We start from the raw sequence: 19,371 nt of genomic DNA on the forward strand, positions 1-19,371 counted from the left end.
GCTGAGTGACTGCTATGTTGAAACTCCTTCCAGTCCTATCTACTTATTTACATAGGGTTCTTGGTGTCTATATCTTTAAAAGCTAAAACAACAGTACAATTGAAGCTGAATGCTGTCTCTTCCTAACAATAAGTAATAGTAAATCATGGATGAATAAAGTATTTGGGGTGGGGAAATGCAACTCTGTCCATCACTACAGAGATGCATTTCCAATATAATTGTATTTGTGATGCTTATTAATTATAGCAAATTATAATTATGATCTCTTGATCAATTAGTACTAATCATAATAAGTCATCGTTAAGTAGTTTTTAAACATTTAGAAACCCAAAAATCCAGCAAAGAAAAACAAAAAATTAAATATGTATTTGAACATTTTTTTTTTCCAAAATGAGACAAATGATAGAACTATTAACAAAAACCTTTAAAACAAAAATATATATTGGGATAAAATTCTGTGAAAGAAGTGGAATAGAAACAGAAGTTCGAAGAAAAGAATGAATAACCTGTAGTTCCTGTTAAAGAAGAGACTGAACATAAACATTTATAAATGGGTATGATGAATGTACTATGCATGTAAAAACAATATTAGTTTATTTTTAATTATCAATATTAAGGAAATTCTATCTTTTGCAAGTAATTAAAGTTAAGGTGAAAATTTTTTAGGCTCTACCTAAAAATATCTTAGGAGATTCACCATTTTTTCAATACTTTTTTCAGAGTTACTCAAGCACAAACGTTTGAATATACTGTTCCAAAAAACCACCTCACTCTTTTTCTAATCTACAAAACCAGCAATTCTAGACTTTCTTTTTGTCTTTCCCAGTCATCGGAAAAACAGTTTTGGGTCCTTGTACTCTAAATTGTTGGTTCTCTTCCTAACGTCTGATTCTCCCTGACCTTTCTGTACCACTCTCTTTGCCCAAGTTCTTGTCTTCATCATCCCACCCAAGTCCTATTTCAGTGCTCCAACTTCTTTTTTTAAAAAAATATTTATTTATTTGAGAGAGAAACAGAGACAGAGAGAGTGTGTGTGTGGGTAGAGTGGGGGGGGCATAAGGGAAGAGGGAGGGAGGGAGAATCTCAAGCAGACTCCCTGCTGAATGTGGAGCCCAATGTGGGGCTTGATCCCACGACCCTGAGATCATGATCTGAGCCAAGATCAACAACGAGATACTCAACCAACTGACCCACCCAGGCACCTCAGTGCTCCAGCTTCTGCTTGCCACCAGGCAAGCTGTACCACACACACACTGTTGCCAGATTATTCTTCCTGAAGTTCTGTCTTGCCAGCAATACATCTACCAGCCCACTAACTGATGGAGCTGATCCTTGAGGCATCTCAGACACTTGTTGCTTGTCTCCAACCTGCTCCAATGCCCATTCTATTTCCATTGAGACACTGACTCTCAATTTACTATCTCTCCATCAAGATCCTTCTTCTGCCCTTAAGCTGTAACCTGTGTGTAAGGCTCCCTCAAGACCTTCAACTTAAATGTACTCCTAGGGGTTTTCCAGCTTCTTATTCTTGCAGTAAGGACACTCCATTAGAATAGGTGTTCTCTCCTCAGAATCTAGCCCACAGACTTCATCCAAGTCCACCCAAAATCAGGGTCAGAGGGACAAAGGAAAAACTAGAGTAGGTTCGGCTGTGATCAGGGTCCTGCAGTGCCTTCCAGTAGCAACCCACTGTCAAACACGTCAAACACAAAGTCCCCTCCAGATAAGTCAAAGTCTAGAGTAAAACAGTTCTAACCCACCTTTACTTAATTTAGCTTAATTTCCCACTCCTTCCTTACATGTTTTCTATGGTTCTAGAAAAACAGAATTACTACTATACTGCATGTCCTCTGAATATCTTGCACATTTTTCTCTACATAAATATTTGTAAAGTTCTTCCTATCTAGAATTCCCATCCTTCTTACCACAGTTATAACACTAATTTCTACTTTTACCCACTCTTTCAGAGCCAGGTCACATACTACCCTCACTTTAAATAGTTTTCGTAATCCCTTAAAGGGAATAATAGCTCTCTTCTTGAAAACCTACTACTATGACTACCACATAATATTGTACCATGTTATATAACACTATATTGTACATTGTATCATACTGTATATTACAATATTAGATAGTACATTATATATACAATATATAAATATATATTTTATCTTGATAGAACACATGTCATTGTATATTTATACATAACATATACATTTATGTTATATATAAAATATATGTGTATTATATAATATACCATATTATATTTATATGTGTGATATAAATATATAAATACATAATATTTTATATCGTACTTATGTTTATATGCACACACACATTATTATATACTCATTCACTGCCTGTGTTTTTATTTTAAACCCTCTACTAAGCTGTGGGCAACCAGTGGGCAGGGGCTGTACCAGACTCATCCCTGTGTCCTCTACAGCATATAGTAGTTAATTGATAACTATTTACTGAATTATTAACTATCTACCTATCATTGGATATTGAATAAATCTCCAAGGTTCCTGGTTCATGAACTTCTTTGTAACATAATTTTTATAAAAACCTTTATTAAATAAAATTAAATAGGATTTTGACATATTCATAAACATGAGATAATTCGCAATTTAAGAATAACTAAATATAGTAAAATAAAGAAAAAAGTTTTGACATAGTTAGGTTGGAAACATACAGTTGGAAAAAATGCCCCACAATTAGGCATCAGAAAAGTTCCATTCTCTTATGTAGAGTGTATATGTTAAGGCTAATGGTCAAAAGCTAATGACAAAAACCTGGATAATAACTTGTAAATTAATGAAGAAGGGCCTTGTTCACACACTAGGAAAGACCTTGCTGAGATTAGACCCCCCACCTTGATGACAAGTGCCTTTGCAAAGTGTGACCATAAAAAAAAGTACATTGTACTTTGTGGTAAATTACTTAAGGGGAGAGACTGTTTATTCATCTTTGAACTCCAATAGGGCCTTGGGATTAAAATCCAAAGGTACTTGTTAATATCAATAAAGACATTTAAATGACGGTTGCCCCATTTAAAATAAGTCACCTTGCAAGACTGATGCACTACAACAATAATCTACCCCATTTCAAAGTGTGTACATTGTTCTCTACCATCTATGACAGCAAGTTACAACTTTTTAGCCTGAGATTCAAGTCCTCTCACAATTCTTTTTCCTTTTTTAAAAGTTTGTTTCCCACTTCTTTCCTTCAAGTATTTTCTCTGCCAGTTAGATTGAGCTTCCCGATTTTACACTTCCTTGCCTCTGTGTCTCTGATCTTCTTATGCCATTTATCATTTTCTTCCTTGATTTTATCTTATACATAGCTTGTCTCTCTTACCAGGTTATAAATTCCTTATATCAGAGACCATATCCTATATATCCTTAACGATATTTTGTTACCTAGCACAACGTGGTAGGCACACACACACACACACACACACACACACAATCTGCCAAAGGAATTACTGAATGTATGAATAAAACCGAAAGACCTCAAATCTGGAAACTACTTTATGACAAGCCATAGGGAAAAAAATGTTCCTTTAATTTATAGCTGGGTTCTTAAATATAAGTAGGCTTTAAAAATATCTGGGAAACTTGTTGAACATGAAAATTCTTGTTGTTAGTTGTCACAGGGGACTTGAAGGAATACCAAGAAGCAACTGTAATTGCCTTATAAGATGGAATAAACTCCTGAGCCACTGTTGAGAGGAAAGAGGATGGAAAGGAAGAAACAGACCCAAGAGGATCGCAGGCACACTCCTGGCCGTGGGAGTCATCATCAAACCCTTCCTTTGTAGGAAAGTCATTTCTTGGCTGGTTTTCCTTACATCTAATCTTTGACTTTTGAAATCAGGATGACAAATGTGTTTATTTTAAGTTCCATTCACTTAAATGTACCTAGAGAAACAAGGACTCTTTTTCTCAGAACACTTTGCAGATACAGACCATATTTCAAATTGCACAATACATAGGCTGAACTATAAAAACTTTTTATCCAATAAAGCTCTTTGAAAAAAATGTCACTACATGTTAGATATTGCAAAAGATAAGTTCTGGTTATAAAGCAGCCAGGTACTGAGAGAAGTAATGTATTCTTTTTAGATTATTTCAAACAGGGGATATGAATTACAGGAAGACTTCAAGTGGTTAAGTAGAAAAGAGTTTTGCCTTTCAGAAGTTTATAAAATGCCAGTATTCTAAACTTCACACACTGAACTCCTTAGGGTAGTCTGATATAGTACACGCTATCTGTCACTTCTCTATCCATTTGGCAAAGACTACATAGAGACAAATGTTACAGAGGCTCAAAAATGGAGACTTCTGGAAAAATGACCAAAGCCAGAAATAAAGTTGTACTAATTAGAAAACAAATAATTAAATGGCCAAGCCCGAATGTTATGTGATGCTGAAAAGAGAGAGATTTCTAAGGCACACCATCTGTTTTACAGTTTTTGATTTTGCTGTACTACAAATCTCCTCAGAATGGTTTTGCAATGATCTAGTTGCTAGCTCGTTTGCACAATTACTTCAGGCCAGAAATACTTATTGCACAGAATCATTTCAGAGATCAACACATTCACAGAAGAGGGCAGATATAACCCAGCTTCCAGTGCAGACTGGATTTTTAGCTCTTGAAGGAAAAAGATATTATTCCAAAAAATGATTAGAAATTACCAAAGGAATACTAGAGAGTTGAAAAGAGGAGTGATATCCCTGTAAGTTTCTGATCTGTATCTAAAGTTACTTGGGCCCTCAAGGGTCTAATGGAAACTCTTCATTACTCCTTGACCTCTCAGCAGCGTTTACCTGGGAGCTGACTGCTCTCACTTTCTCAAACATTCTTATCTAACTTTGCTGGCACCACTCTCCCGATTTTCTTCTCTCTGCATCAGCCATCCCTTCTCAGCACCCATAGCTGGCTTCTCCTCTTCTGGTTATCATAGTGTCCAATGGCAGGGTCCTGGGGCCTCTTCTCCTTTCTCTCTATATTTTCTTCCTAATTTATCTCTTAGCCTAATGACCTTACACTCATGACACCTAATGTCTATACACTCTATACACTCATGATTCCCAAATTTATATCTCCAGCTCAAACTTCCCCAGTTCCAGGCTCATATATTTGATTATCTATTTACTATCTCCACTTGGATACCACATAGGCATTTCAGATTTTGCATATCAAGTTGGAACTCTTGATCTACTACCTTTCCCCCGGATAAAAAGCAATTTTTCCTGCAGTGTTCCCCATCTCAGTAAATGGCACCAGCATGGCCCCAGCAGCTATTACAGCAAAATCTGGAAGTCATCCTTGATTCCTCCCTTATCCTCATTCCTCATCTAAGCCACCACCAAGTCCCATCAACTATACCTGAAAAATGTATTGCATTTATTTCTCTCTGACTCTGTTGCTACCACCCCATCCAAGCCGCCATCATTTTGCAACAATGCTACTGCAGTGTAAGCCTATCAGGTATCTCTAGTACCTAGCACAGTGTCTAGCAAATAATGGATGTGCAATAATTTTTTCATAGACGAATACTGCTTAGCAGTAATTCCCATGTGTCTTTAGAAATCTCCAATCTCAGTTCCCAGACATTTTCAGAGATACCTACAGACTTATTCACTTATTGAATCATTCACTCATTCAACAGTTATTGAGTAGAGATTAATTGGTACTAGGCCCCATAACATATCTGATAGTGTCTTAAAGATGACAGAAATTTGTATCCTGCTCCTGTGAAAAAGTTTGGTGGTGGGCAGGCAAGGAGCTGGCACAGTAGCTCTGGGAGCTAAGAGCTCTGTTTCTTTGCATCTTGTTGTTCTGCCATGCTGTTTATGGATTCCACTTTACGGTCTAATATGGCTAGTCCGCCTCCAGCCATCACGTCTGTATTCCATTCACCAGGAAAGAAGATGTGCCTGAGGAATGCCATATGCCCCCCATTTAAGGGCACGTCCCGAAAATTGCTCCTACTTCCACCATCATGATAACTGACAAAAACTGGGGATAACCAGCAACAAAGACTAGATAGATAACAATGTTTCCAGCTACAAGTGAGGATCCTCATCACCAGAGGACAAAAGAGGATAAATATTGAGAGGTAAGGAGCAGGTTCTTCCAAAGTTCCTATTATGACCGCGTAATGTTCTGGTACTGGAATACAAAGCTTGGTAAGACATACGAACTGGGGCGCCTGCGTGGCTCAGTGGGTTAAAGCCTCTGCCTTCAACTCAGGTCATGATCCCAGGGTCCTGGAATCGAGCCCTGCATCGGGCTCTCTGCTCAGCAGGGAATCTGCTTCCCACCATCACCTGCCTGCCTCTCTGTCTACTTGTGATCTCTGTCTGTCAAATAAATAAATAAAATCTTAAAGAAAAAAAAAATACGATCTATGCTGAAGGCAGGTAGTCTGATGGGGAAAACAATATGTAAATGAGTAACTACTCAAGATTTCGGGCCAGTCTTAGAAGATCTTGGTTTTTCTAAGTCCCCAAATATTCCTTGCATCCAAAGAGTTGAAAGAGAAGTGGACTGTTGTTCCAGGGATTTATATCACTTATCTATACAGACTGTTTCAATATTATGGTTTTCATCATGGGCATTTCTCAGTTCTCTTCTACCAGACTTGATATTGTTATGGTACAGGGCAAAGTAGAGTTCATTCAAACCTCTATAAACGCGTCTAAACAACTCTGGTAATAGTTTTAATGGTTTTAAAATGCCCAATTCAGAAATGTATTAAGACTCAATAATTTTTTTTAACTTGTCAGAAGATGAAACTTATTGACTGTTTTAAGATTACAAACTACAAGACCAAATTTAAAAAAAAAAAAAAAAAGCAATGGTAGCACATCAAAAAGAAAAAAAAGAGGTCATCTTGTAACGTACCGTTATCCACTGGTTATCTAGTAGTTCCTTAGCTGTGATTCTGTGAGCAGGATCTACTTTCATAAGCTGTTTCAAAACACTTTTAGCTGCAAATAAGGGAAAATCCTGAAAATCTTAACTGCAATTAACACCATACATTTTCTAGTCTATTTGGGATTAGGTCAATATAATGTGAGGGGAAGATTCCAATTATAAAATAAATATCATCAGAATAAATGGCTAATAAATAAAGTTTCAGGCCTAAAGTAAGGTTTTATTGCCTGGATTTGCTTGTAAATGGTCTACAGTAAAAATGGGCTAAATGATCAACAATTTCCTCTTTAATTTTTATTATGTAATTTGTTTTTGTTGGAAGTTTTGACTGCAACAATCACAGTGAAGAGGTCACCATTTCCACAAGTAAATAGTGTTTATTTTTATGAGTAAATTTGATGACGAAATAGAGATTGAGAGTATTTGAATTATTGGCCAAGTTTCTTCTTATGTACATTTGCTTTAGTAAATAATGACAGATCTATACTTACCACTATCACTTATGGACTCCCAGATTGGATCTTCAAAACGTAGTTCTCCCTTTCTTATTAGCTCAAAAAGCTTCTCTTCTGAGCTTGCCAAAAAGGGTGGTTCTCCACATAATCTACAACAAAGGCAATTGTTTTGTTTAGATTTTTTTTAATAATCAAAATGAGCCTACCAAAAATTAAGTTTCCGTAGAACTTCGAAGTAGTGGTGCTTCAAATTTAAGTAAAGCGTAGCTAGAGATGGTTATCTCTCTCTGGATGTAGAAATGGGAGCAAAGGAGGTTTTCCAATATCAGTGATAGGACCTTATATACACTGCAATCTCCAGATCTCCACATTACCCAAAGGTCTTCCAGATGGGGAAAACTTAAATAGCTTAAATAGGACCAAAATACAGGCAGATGTGTAATTTTAAATGCACAAATAATAGTGGAGATACACCTCAATGTGAGCAAAGGTAAGGTATGAAAGGTACATAAGGTACATAATTCAAACTGGACTTAAGGGAAAATATTAGCTGCTTAGGAAAATCTTAGCTGCTCCTGCACTGCCTCTGAGTTATCAGAGTCCTTTGGGCATTTTCAGAGTCTAATGACTATGTAAGGGCTTTATCCATGGTAAAACACTATACCAACGTTATTAAGAATAATCCTGTGGTCTATATGCTCTGAGTCAAAGCCAAAAATCCACTGAAAAGGCCACAACTCTTCAAAAATGGCATACAAAATGAAGAGAGTCTGGATGAGGAAAGTCAGATGATGATACTGATTTGACCCTTTATTCTAGAATGAAAGCTGAGCATACATAATCCAACATCAGTAAAACCACTGGCAGTATGTATAAAGCAAACATGGGCTTGTGGCACATTCTGTAGCACAGGGACTGTGTGTCTTCAAGATCTTGTAAAAGGAAGTATTGTATTAGTATGCCTGTGGCTCTGTTGGTTAAGCCTCTGGCTCTCGATTTCAGCTCAGGTCATGATCTCAGGGTCATGAGATTGAGCCCTAAGCCCAGAGACAGCTCCACAATGCTTGTCCATCTCATCCCCTGTAGGCCCTCCCCACCTCATGCACACATGTACACACTCTCTCTCTAAAATCAATCAATCTTTTTCTTTTTTTTTAAGGAAGCATTATACTATATTTCACAATGAGCCTGGTAAGCCTGTACTTCAGTAAGTAATCCAGTCCAAAACTACAAGAACTTGCTTAAAAGCCAAGTTCAATTCTTCATTGTATATTCTCAACACATGTTAGTCATTATCTTTACTGTCAACCCCGAAAACTAAGTACAAAACTGTAGCCAACAGATCTTCCCAATGATGATGAGACAGAAGCTGGACCGGGACTTGTCACAGAGGCAACACTGTATGTCTATTGTTCAATTCTCAGGATTATATTTTTCTAACTTTATGACTTAACGAATAAAATGGCATAACCTCATTATACTTCCCAAATGCTAGCCCATCATGTACTTAAGTCTAATTATCTCTAAGTCTCCAAGCAGTTAGATTTTTACTAATTTTTAAAGTTCTTTTAAAATCTTTGCCATGAATTTTTTTTAATTAATCTAAATTTGATACATATTTAACATGATAATGAGGATGAGGATGATGATGATTTCCTAGGGAAAAAGTTGCTTTCATCCTTGTAGTTTATCAACCTAGGCTGGAAAACAGAGCTTTTCATTTGCAATAGCTTCTTGCTAGGAGATCAGTATTTATAAAGTTGTTCTACAATCTCTTATTTTAATACTTTTTATTTCTCCAGTTCATTCTGACCCTCCTGTCTCTGATTTTATTTGCCTCACTAGTGTTTAGTTTTAAAATGCAATAAAAAAAGGCCAGAAAAATGGTCTTATGGACAATTACTATCTATTATAACAAGTACAGGCCAGCAAAAGTCCAGCTCATTGAGTCTGTTAACAACCAGTGATATGCACATTCACCAATTTCTTAGCTGCTCCTGCACTGCCTGACTAGCATGCAGCTATAGCTCAAGGGCTGTGTTTAAAAAAAAGTCCCCCTTTTTTCTGTCCTTTGCAATTTTATTTACACAAAATGTATCTAATGGTTGGTCAATCAGCAGCATATGAAATTTTATGACAGCAATTTTCTGCACATCCAGTAAAAGGGAATCCAAGACATGAAAAATGCCTCTTAAAGCCTTTCTATTATTTTCAGTTGCCTATGTTCCAGGAATCACAACAGCAGAGGATAGTATCCGTGAAGAGTATTCATGTTAATTTCACCTTGAGAAAGTATGTTATCATTGTCCAATTAAGCAGAAATGAATCAGGGGTAACTGATAAACAAGAAAATAACCCCCCTGGAGAAGGTAATATGTTTGTGCCCTTGGTGAAAGAAATTATCTATAAGAACACCAGGCTCAGGCAAATTAATGAATAGGCACTGATTAGCTAAGTAAAAGTCTACTGTAAAGGAAAAAAGATGTCATTACAATGACATGCAGCCATGCTCTGAAGCAGAAAAATTAAAATTATATCTTTAAGAAGGAGAAAAAATTTTAGATGTGTACTACACTCTTAAATTCAAACTAAGCAGGCAGCAAACATCACATGAATTGTGTAATAATAGATTACATATATTCTGTTTGACTTGTCTGGAAATTCTTTTTTTTTTTTTTTAAGATTTTATTTATTTATTTGACAGAGAGAGAGAGATCACAAGCAGGCGGTGAGTCAGGCAGAGAGAGAGAGAGAGAGAAGCAGGCTCCCGCCAAGCAAAGAGCCCGATGTGGGGCTCGATCCCAGGACACTGAGATCATGACCTGAGCCGAAGGCAGCGGCTTAATCCACTGAGCCACCCAGGCGCCCCTTGTCTGGAAATTCTTGCAAGTATAAAACACTAATTTAAAATATCATGTAGTCATGATACTTTTAATTAAAAACTGAGACTCAGAATTTTTACGGTACAATTCTAATTAGCACAAAACAATGATCAAAAACTTTGTGAATACATTTACACTTTATGAAATCTATGCAGTGATGTGTGTTGACCATCTGAGTTACAGCTACAATCAGATCTTCCAGTTCCTACTGCCTGTGATTCCATTTCACAGCACTGCGAAAATATAACTATTCTGATGTCAATATTTAGAAATGGTCTGGAAGAGGGAGTGCACAGTGAAATCTCCAGTATGACCATAAAACTAATGTTGCATCAGCATAAAAATGTTCATACTCACCATGAGGCAGAACAATGGCCACTAACTTCTCAGAACGCCTCTTAGACAATTCGTTTTAATTCAATTTTACAAACATATATTGAGCACGTCTTCATGCCTACTATGGTACCAGATATGAGGGATGCAAAGATGAATAATATAAACTCTATGGACTTTGGAGCAAGGAGAACAAAAACAGAAAAAAATACACACACTCTAATAATTATATCACAATCCCAAAATTTGTATGGAACCAGAAGTGACCCCGAATTGCTAAGGAAATGTTGAAAAAGGAAAACAAAACTGGCGGCATCACATTGCCTGATTTCAAGCTTTACTACAAAGCTGTGGTCACTGAGACAGCATGGTGCTGGCACAAAAACACACACAGAGACCCGTGAAACAGAGTAGAGAGCCCAGATATGGGCCATCAATGCTATGGTCAAATAATCTTCGACAAGCAGGAAAAAATATTTGGTGGAAAAAAGACAGTCTTTTCAATAAATGGTGCTGGGAAAATTGGACAGCTATGTATATAGAAGAATGAAACTCGACCATTCTCTTACACCATACACAAAGATAAACTCGAAATGGATAAAAGACCTCAACATGAGGCAGGAAATCTATCAAAATCCTAGAGAAGAACATAGGCAGTAACCTCTTCGACATGGGCCATGGCAACTTCTTTAAAGACATGTCTCCAAAGGCAAAGGAAACAAAAGTGAAAATGAACTTTTGGGACTTCATCAAGATCAAAAGTTTCTGCACAGCAAAGGAAACACTCAATAATAATTATATTACAATAATATAATCCAGTTTTTAAAAGTGCTATGAGAACATAGGAAAGTGAATAATTCTATCAAATTCACACATGTGCCAATTCTCCTGATGAAATATTATTGTTTTTCTCTCAGTGTTATTGTTTCACATGCATTTTTGTCTGTTTCTTTAAATCCTCTGCAGAGTGTGGGAATGTATGTACATAATGAATGCAGGAACTCTGCTGGGGTAGATAGGAATTAGGGAAACAGAAGGCATTAATGTTTGAGCTGGAGGGCCCAGGAGAAAGGTTAGTAGAGAAGTGAAAAAACATTGTAAGCAGAGGGAACTGCATGAGCAAAGACTCAGACATGTGATACAGGGTATGTGACTCATAAAGAATGGCCTAGAGTGCCTAAAGCATATGGCAGGTGCATGGAAACACAGTTAGCCCGAGACTGGAAAGGCATGCTGGAGCTAGGTTGGGAGGCTTGCCGCTCGCTGTGCCATGCAGGGAGGCTCTGACATTCTTCTATAACAAGGGAGAATTACCAGAGGTTGTGAATCAGAAAAACAGTACAATCAGATCTGTGATTTAGAAAGACAATCCTGACAGCGATGGGAAGGATGAATTGGGGACGGAGACTGGAAGCAGGGAGAACAGTCAGACAGACATTATAATATTCTAGAAGATGGATCATAAGGAGAAATGATACGAGTGAAGAGAAATGAAGGAAGAGGTGAGGACACTGCAAAGAAAAAATGAACAGGACGTGGGGTTTGATGGAATCTTGAGGGTGAGCCCAAAACAGCGATGTTTTCGGTAGCAGTAAGAGGACTGGGAACCATAGGATAGTCCCCAGATCCTGGGCGGAGCCCCTGTCCAATTAGTGTTCACTCCTCAAATATGCCCGGTGCCCAGGGCAGTCAAGTACCAGGCCCCAGTACCTCTCTCTACCCCATGGGCTATAAGTGACTCTCTTGAGAAAATAGAAAGAAACTTCCTGGTCTGTAGCAGAAGATCAGAGGGGTGGGGATGTTAAGCAAGTTTTCACTTGGCTCAGAGAGACCAGGCATTGCAGCATTCAGAAGTCAATGAAAAGCAAAGCTGTATGGTATAAGTTTATAGTATTAAAAACTATGTACTGAATTTAGCTGACAACTAATAAGAGAGCTTTTAAAATGGCTTCCCAATTGTGTTTTCAGTCACTTTTTAAAAATCTCTATCGTCGAGTCTTCATTTAAAGTCTATGTAATTCTAGTCTGCTGTTAGAGACCATCCATTCATTTTAAACTGCACGTTTAGCGGGCTACTTACAGAAGGTACATTATGACACCTATGCTCCAAATGTCACACTGCTGGCTGTAGTCATGGGCATTGATAACTTCAGGGGCTGCCAAATAAGCAGAAATGAAATAGTATTAATAATACAATAAATGAAGTTTAAACGCTTAAACACAAAGCATGAAAAATGTGCTGATGTGTTGTAATTTATTCCCCCACAGGGAAAAAGAGAACCAACAGCAGATGTTAAATGAATAATGTACGGGACTTAACAATTGATGTCACTGTACCCTCACTCCTGTCATTAGCTTCTAATGGAACGATGGCATAAACTGTGTAACTAAATGTACTACTCTCCATTCCTCTGAAATTGTTAAGAAATGATTTTGTGAAGATTGTGTAGTTATAGTAGAAGACAACAGTATCTCAGTTCTTTTCCCAAAATAGAACTGAATATATGCCTTAAGTGGATATAATTTAAAGCAAGCCCAATATGTGGAAATCTGGATTCACAGAGAAACTAAGATAAATGGTTAAAATCATTATAGTAAAATAATAATAAGAATAATAATATCACTCCTATGAGAGAATATGAGTTAATTTACACATTTTCTAAATGAGAAAACTAAGACAAAGAGAAAGCTCCTACAACAAAACTGGATCAAAAGCCAACTAGGACCAGGATCCGGGTACTCCTGACTCCCCAACTCTGTGCTCCATACTTTATAATGTGTTCATAATACGGCTCCTTTAAACAATCTCCTCAAAGTAGTTGTGTGGTGGTGGTGGGGGGAGCAATTTACTTTAAGGTAGCACGTTTTAATGATTAGATAACTTTATAATGGCTGGCTTTTTAGATGGCTTTTAAAATGTCACATATGATATTTCAGGAATAGTCTACTGTGCCTCTATGGCTAGGGAGCAAACATCTTTCTTTAAGGAAAAAGAAAGAATAGAACAGATATAAACATAAAAATGAAATATAGGTGTATATATTTCAATAGAATTTTAATGTTTACAAAATCACTTTTTTGTAAATTATGTTATTTCTGGAAATCACATGAAGAAACTTGTGAGATGATTATATAGGCATTTGGCTCACTTTGCTAGTGAGGAGACTAAGGTTCAGGTATAGGAAGTGACTTGCCTCAAGTTACACAGCTACCGAGTGCCTCCCACATAAAAGGTGTTTTTATTTTAGAAGAGTTTCATTCTCCTGCCATACACACACACACACACACACACACACACACACCCCTTTTATAACTACTAAAAGCAAATGGCATTTCACTTCCTCTGCCTCCTGTCAAAGGAACTAAAAAGCAACAAAAAGGAACCAAAAAGTAAAAAGAAGAAACGATGAGCAAAGGCTCAACTATAGATAATTAACAAAACTGAGTTACTCATTTCCAAGTCATTGAAAAATAATTAGCATTTTCCTCTAAGCAACTATTATTCCTTACCTCTACTTAAACTCTTTAAATACTGAATCACTAAAGTTCAGGTGGCTCTGTGGTATTGAGTCTCCGACAAGGGCAAGTCTATGACTTGCATCCACCCTGGGTGCCGGCGGCCTCAGTCTCTCAGAGTCATCTTAATGACCGGGGCGGGGGGGGGGGGGGTGTCTCCGTGTGTGCTGCCATCACAGCTCTCACAGGGAGGCAGAGGCCAGAGTAACGGTGCCAGGGAGCCATTTAGGAAGTCAGCAAAGCTCTACAAACCATCTGTCTTCTCTCTTGTTCTCTCACTTGTTATCAGTGTAGACAGCTAATAAGCAGGCATAAAACTCAGGGTGCTTGGATATATTTTCCCCATGTAACTACAGACCAGATGTCTTTTGCCAACAGGAGGATATGAACAGAATCTAAAGTAGCCTTTTCCCAAATAAGATAAAACAGTTTCAAGACTTAATACATCAAGGAGGGGGGAAAACAACAACAACAAAACCAGAACTAGGTATACTCCTCGGCAAGAAAAATGAATGAACTACAGATACGACATGGGTTAAGTCTCAAAATCATGACATGGAACAAAGACAGACACAAGAACGTACGCTGTCTGATTCAATTTAAATGAAGTTCTAGACAAGCAGAATTAAGCTTTGGTGATAAAAATCATCTGTGGTTGCTGTGGTCTGGGTGGGAGACTAACAGAGAGAGACACAAAGGAATTTTCTGGGGTGACAGAGATGTTCTGTAGCTTCACTGGGGTGGTGATTCTATAAGCATATGCACTGGTCAAAAGTCATCAAACTTTACACTTAAAATTTGTGCATTTTATTATATGGAAATTATATTTCAATAAAGTAAGATTTTTCTAAAGAAATCTCTAAAAAGTACAAAAAGATTTGTCAAAGCCTCATCTTGGTGGATGACTTTAATAACTCTCTCAGAAATCAACAGAGGCAAACAAAATTAACAACATGGAAAGTTTAAATCACAAAGGTATCACATTCGATTTTATAAATACATACGCAGAGAAATTTTTGTGGTCAACAAAGGAGGAATATACATATTTTCTAAATATCCAGTGCAACATTTGCAAAAACCAACCATGTGTTCAATCACAAAAAAATTCCTAAAAGTTGAAAACCATTAAGTTACAATTGCCTACGCCAATGAAGAAAACCAGACAGAAAAACCAAAAGGCTAGGAAAACTACCACGTAATCACATGAATGTCAAACACATTCTAATCACCTGGAAAATTATAAAAGCACTTCTAAATAATTCTTAGATTAAAGACTAAAACTAAAATGATAGACTATTAAGAAATGAATAATAGAAGACTGTCTAGCAAAAAAAAATGGTCAAGAAAATACTTGGAGTGAGCAAAGAAATACTAAGACTGAACATAAATAACCATTTAAAAAAATAACCATTTAAAAAATAACCATTTTTTAAAAAACATTTAACTTAGGAAGTTAAAAATTAAACCAAAAGAAAATAGAATGAATCCAGAAAAATGAAAGCAGAAATTTTTAAAAAAGATTTTATTTATTTATTTGAGAGAGAGAGAGAGAAATGACAAATAGGCAGAAAGGCAGGCAGAGAGAGGGGAAAGCAGGCTCCCCCGAGCAGAAAGCCAGATGTGGGGCTCGGATGCCAGGACCCTGAGATCATGACCTCAGCTGAAGGCAGAGGCTTAACCCACTGAGCCACCCAGGTGCCCCTAAAAACAGAAATTAATGAAAAAGTCAACCAAATAATATTAGACTTGAGCTGGTTCCTTGAAAGCCCAATAAATTGTCCTAACCACTAACAAATTTGATCAAGAAAAAAATGGTTTGTATTATTACAAGAGCTTAAATTGAGCACTGTCTGGTATTGTGCTAAGCACTTTACATATATTTTCTTGTTTAATTCTCACGTCAACCTGATAAGAAAGATCTTATTATTACCATCCTAAGTATATCCTCTCCCCTTCCTGTTTTATTTTTCTTTCTTAGCACTTCTTTCTAACATCCTAGGTAATAGCAGACATTTTACTTTTTTATTTTAATGTTTGCACCAACATGACATTTTTATGCTTTGTTCACTGTTGTATTCCCAATACCCAGACCAGTCCTGACACAAAGTAGACCCTCAACAATTTGATAAGTGGATGACATAATCTCCATTATACAGCTGTAGAACCAAGACAAATGAGTTAAATTGTTTGCCCAGGGCTCACCAGACTAAGTAGAAGAGCTGGACTCCTGAGTTAACCAAGTGACGTCACAGGCCATATTGCTACTCTTATATCACATGACCATCTTAAAAAATATTAGGAGTTATTAGGGGGATAGACATAGATACATACGAGAATCAGAAAATTATAATATATGCATATTTATGCCAATAAAACTTAAAATCTCAAAGTAATGTGCAATTTTCTAGAAAAATATAAATTATCAAAATGATTCAAAAAGGTGTGGAAAACTTGAATAACCCAATGTAAGTTGAAAATATAATAGAAACTTAATCTACCAAAAGGTATTAGGGCCAAAAAAATTTTTAGGGGAAATTTCATCAAATTAGTAGTTTATTAATGTAACAGATAACTTCTGTTACTTAAGTGATTTGAGCGCATGCCATTTTATTTTTTAAATGAGGCTAGCATAACACTGACATCAAAAAAGACAAAGGCAGCACAAAAGAAAGAAATCAACACTCAAAACTCTTAAGTGGTGACAAATTGAATAAGGCAGTTTATTAACGCAAGTGGAGTTTAATCTAAAAGTGAAAGGATGGTTCAACATTTTCGAAACCTATCAATTATTTCACCAATAAATTTAAAGAGAAAAATATATAATCATTTCTTGGGTACAGATTTGAATAGACATTTCATCAAAGAAGATTATCAATGACTAATAACTACATGAAAAGATGCTCAACATCATTGATCATTAGGAAAATTAAATTACCAAATTAAAAACCACAATGAAAGACTACTTTATACCCATTAGAGTGGTTATAATAGAAAGAAAGGTAATTATCAAGAGTCAACAAGGATACAAAGAAACTGGAACCCTCATACAGTTGTTAGTAGAAAGGTAAATGCTACATTCACTTTGAAAAAACATTTGGCAGTTTCTTAAAAAAATCAAACATAAAGATGCAGGTGTCTGGGTGGTTCAGTTGGTTAAGGGTCTGCTTGGATTCAGGTCATTCTCCTGGGGTTCTGGGATAGAGACCTGCATCAGGTTCCCTGCTCAGCGGGGAGCCTGGTTCTCCCTCTGCCTGGTTCTCCCTCTGCCTCCTCTGCTCCCCCACTTGTGCTCTCTCTCTAATAAATAAATAAATAATTTTTTTAAAAAGTTAAACATAGTCTGCAACCCAGCAACTTCACTCTTAGGTAGCTACCCAAGGAAAATGTGTCCACATTAAAATTTGTACACAGTGGTTCATAGCAGCATTATTAATAATAGCCACAAACTGGAAACAATCTATATGTCCATCAGCTAATGGATAAATAAAATGTGCCATCTCCATACAACCCACAACAGTTCAGAAATATAAAGGGCTAGACTACAGATACAACAAGAAGATACTTCAAAAACATTATGCTAAGTGAAAGAAGTCTGACATAAAAGATAACATATGTATGACTCTGTTTAGATGAAATGTCCAGAAAAAATAAATATAGATTCGTGGTTAGCTGGGGCTGGGATGGGAATGAAATCAAGGTCAAATGCGCATGAGGCAATATTCTGAGGTAGAATTATTCTAAAACTGAATTGTGGTGATGGCTGTACAACTCTGTGAATGTAGGAAAAAATCACTGAATAGTACATTTTTATGGCATTTAAATAGTACTTCAGTAAAGCTATTAAAAGTTTCACTCAGAAAAATGGTAAACTGTTGCTTTACAAAATATATTTAATCAGTAGCTTTAGGATGTACCAACTGATGGCAATAAAATTGGATAGGAATTGGAAAGAAGCAACACACACACATGATTTCAGCATGAGTTAACGAAACCAATAATTAAGCTTGGGGTATGATTACCTAAGAGATACAAACAACTATAAGAAGAATCCCAAAAAGGAAAACAATAAAAACTACAATCTTTAAAGATAAGAACTGGGAGAAAAATGCTGAAACAGTGAGATTATTTGATCTAAGAAAAGAAAAAGTATCTTGATCAGGGCCAGTAAGTCAAATTATGGGCAAAATCAAATTGCTTGAGGGTTTTTCTCTGTTTTTTTTTTTAATTGTAGTTGACATACAATATTATATTAGTTTCAGATATATGACATAGTGATTCTACGTTTATGTACATTATTAAGTGATTACCATGAAAAGTCTAGGTACTACACAAAGTTATAATAATATTATTGACTATATTCTCTATGCCATACTTTACATCCCCATGACTTACTTATTTTATAATTGGAAGATTATACCTCTTAATCCCCTTTACTTATTTTGCCCATCTACCCCTAAACTACCAGTTTGTTCTCTGTATCTACAAGTCTGTTTCTGTTTTGTTTTGTTTGTTCATTTGTTTTATTTTTTTAGATTCCTCATTTAAGTGAAGTCATATGGTATTTTCTTCTCTGTCTGATTTATTTAACTTAGCATAATACTCTCTAGGTCCATCTGTGTTGTTGCAAAAGGCAAGATTTCATTCTTTCTTATGGCTGAGTAATAACACTCTTCCATACCACATCTTCTTTATCTATTCCTCTAGTGATGGACACATAAGTTGCTTCCCTGTCATGGCTACTGTAAATAATGCTGCAGTGAACATGGACGTACACATACCTTTCCAAATTAGGTCTTTGTTTTCTTCACATACTTAGAAGTGGAATTATTGTATCATATGGCATTCCTATTTTTAACTTTTTGAGGAACCACCACATTGTTTTCCATCATGGTTACACCAATTTACATTCCCACCAACAGTTCACAAGGGGGCCTTTTCTCCTCATTCTTGCCAACATGTGTTGTTTCTTGTGTTGTTGATTTTAGCCATTCTGGCAGGTGTAAGGTGTTACCTTCTTGTGGTTTTGATTTGCATTTCTCTGATGATGAGTGAGGTTGAGCGTCTTTTTATGTGTCTGTTGGCCATCTGGGTGTCTTCTTTGGAGAAATGTGTGCTCATGTCATCTGCCCATTTTTTTTAATCGAATTGGTTTTTTTGGTATTGAGTTTTAAGAGTTCTTTCAAGTTGCTCAAGTTTTAATCTACAGTAATGGTTCTACCTCTTTATATATAGAGATC

At 36.5% G+C, this 19,371-nt stretch overlaps 1 protein-coding gene across 1 annotated transcript in view; it reads right to left on the minus strand.

The window, feature by feature from the left end:
* The window catches only part of STK33 (serine/threonine kinase 33), a 68,971-nt gene that overhangs the window by 32,563 nt on the left and 17,037 nt on the right, over positions 1-19,371 (minus strand). The window contains exons 8-10 of the mRNA XM_044260896.1: positions 12,699-12,774; positions 7,440-7,552; positions 6,916-7,001 (exon numbers count right to left, since the gene is read on the minus strand). Coding sequence (XP_044116831.1) covers positions 6,916-7,001; positions 7,440-7,552; positions 12,699-12,774 — 275 coding nt within the window. The remainder of the gene's footprint in view (positions 1-6,915; positions 7,002-7,439; positions 7,553-12,698; positions 12,775-19,371) is intronic.

Source organism: Neovison vison, chromosome 7, assembly GCF_020171115.1.
Source record: "Neovison vison isolate M4711 chromosome 7, ASM_NN_V1, whole genome shotgun sequence".
Taxonomy (NCBI): domain Eukaryota; kingdom Metazoa; phylum Chordata; class Mammalia; order Carnivora; family Mustelidae; genus Neogale; species Neogale vison.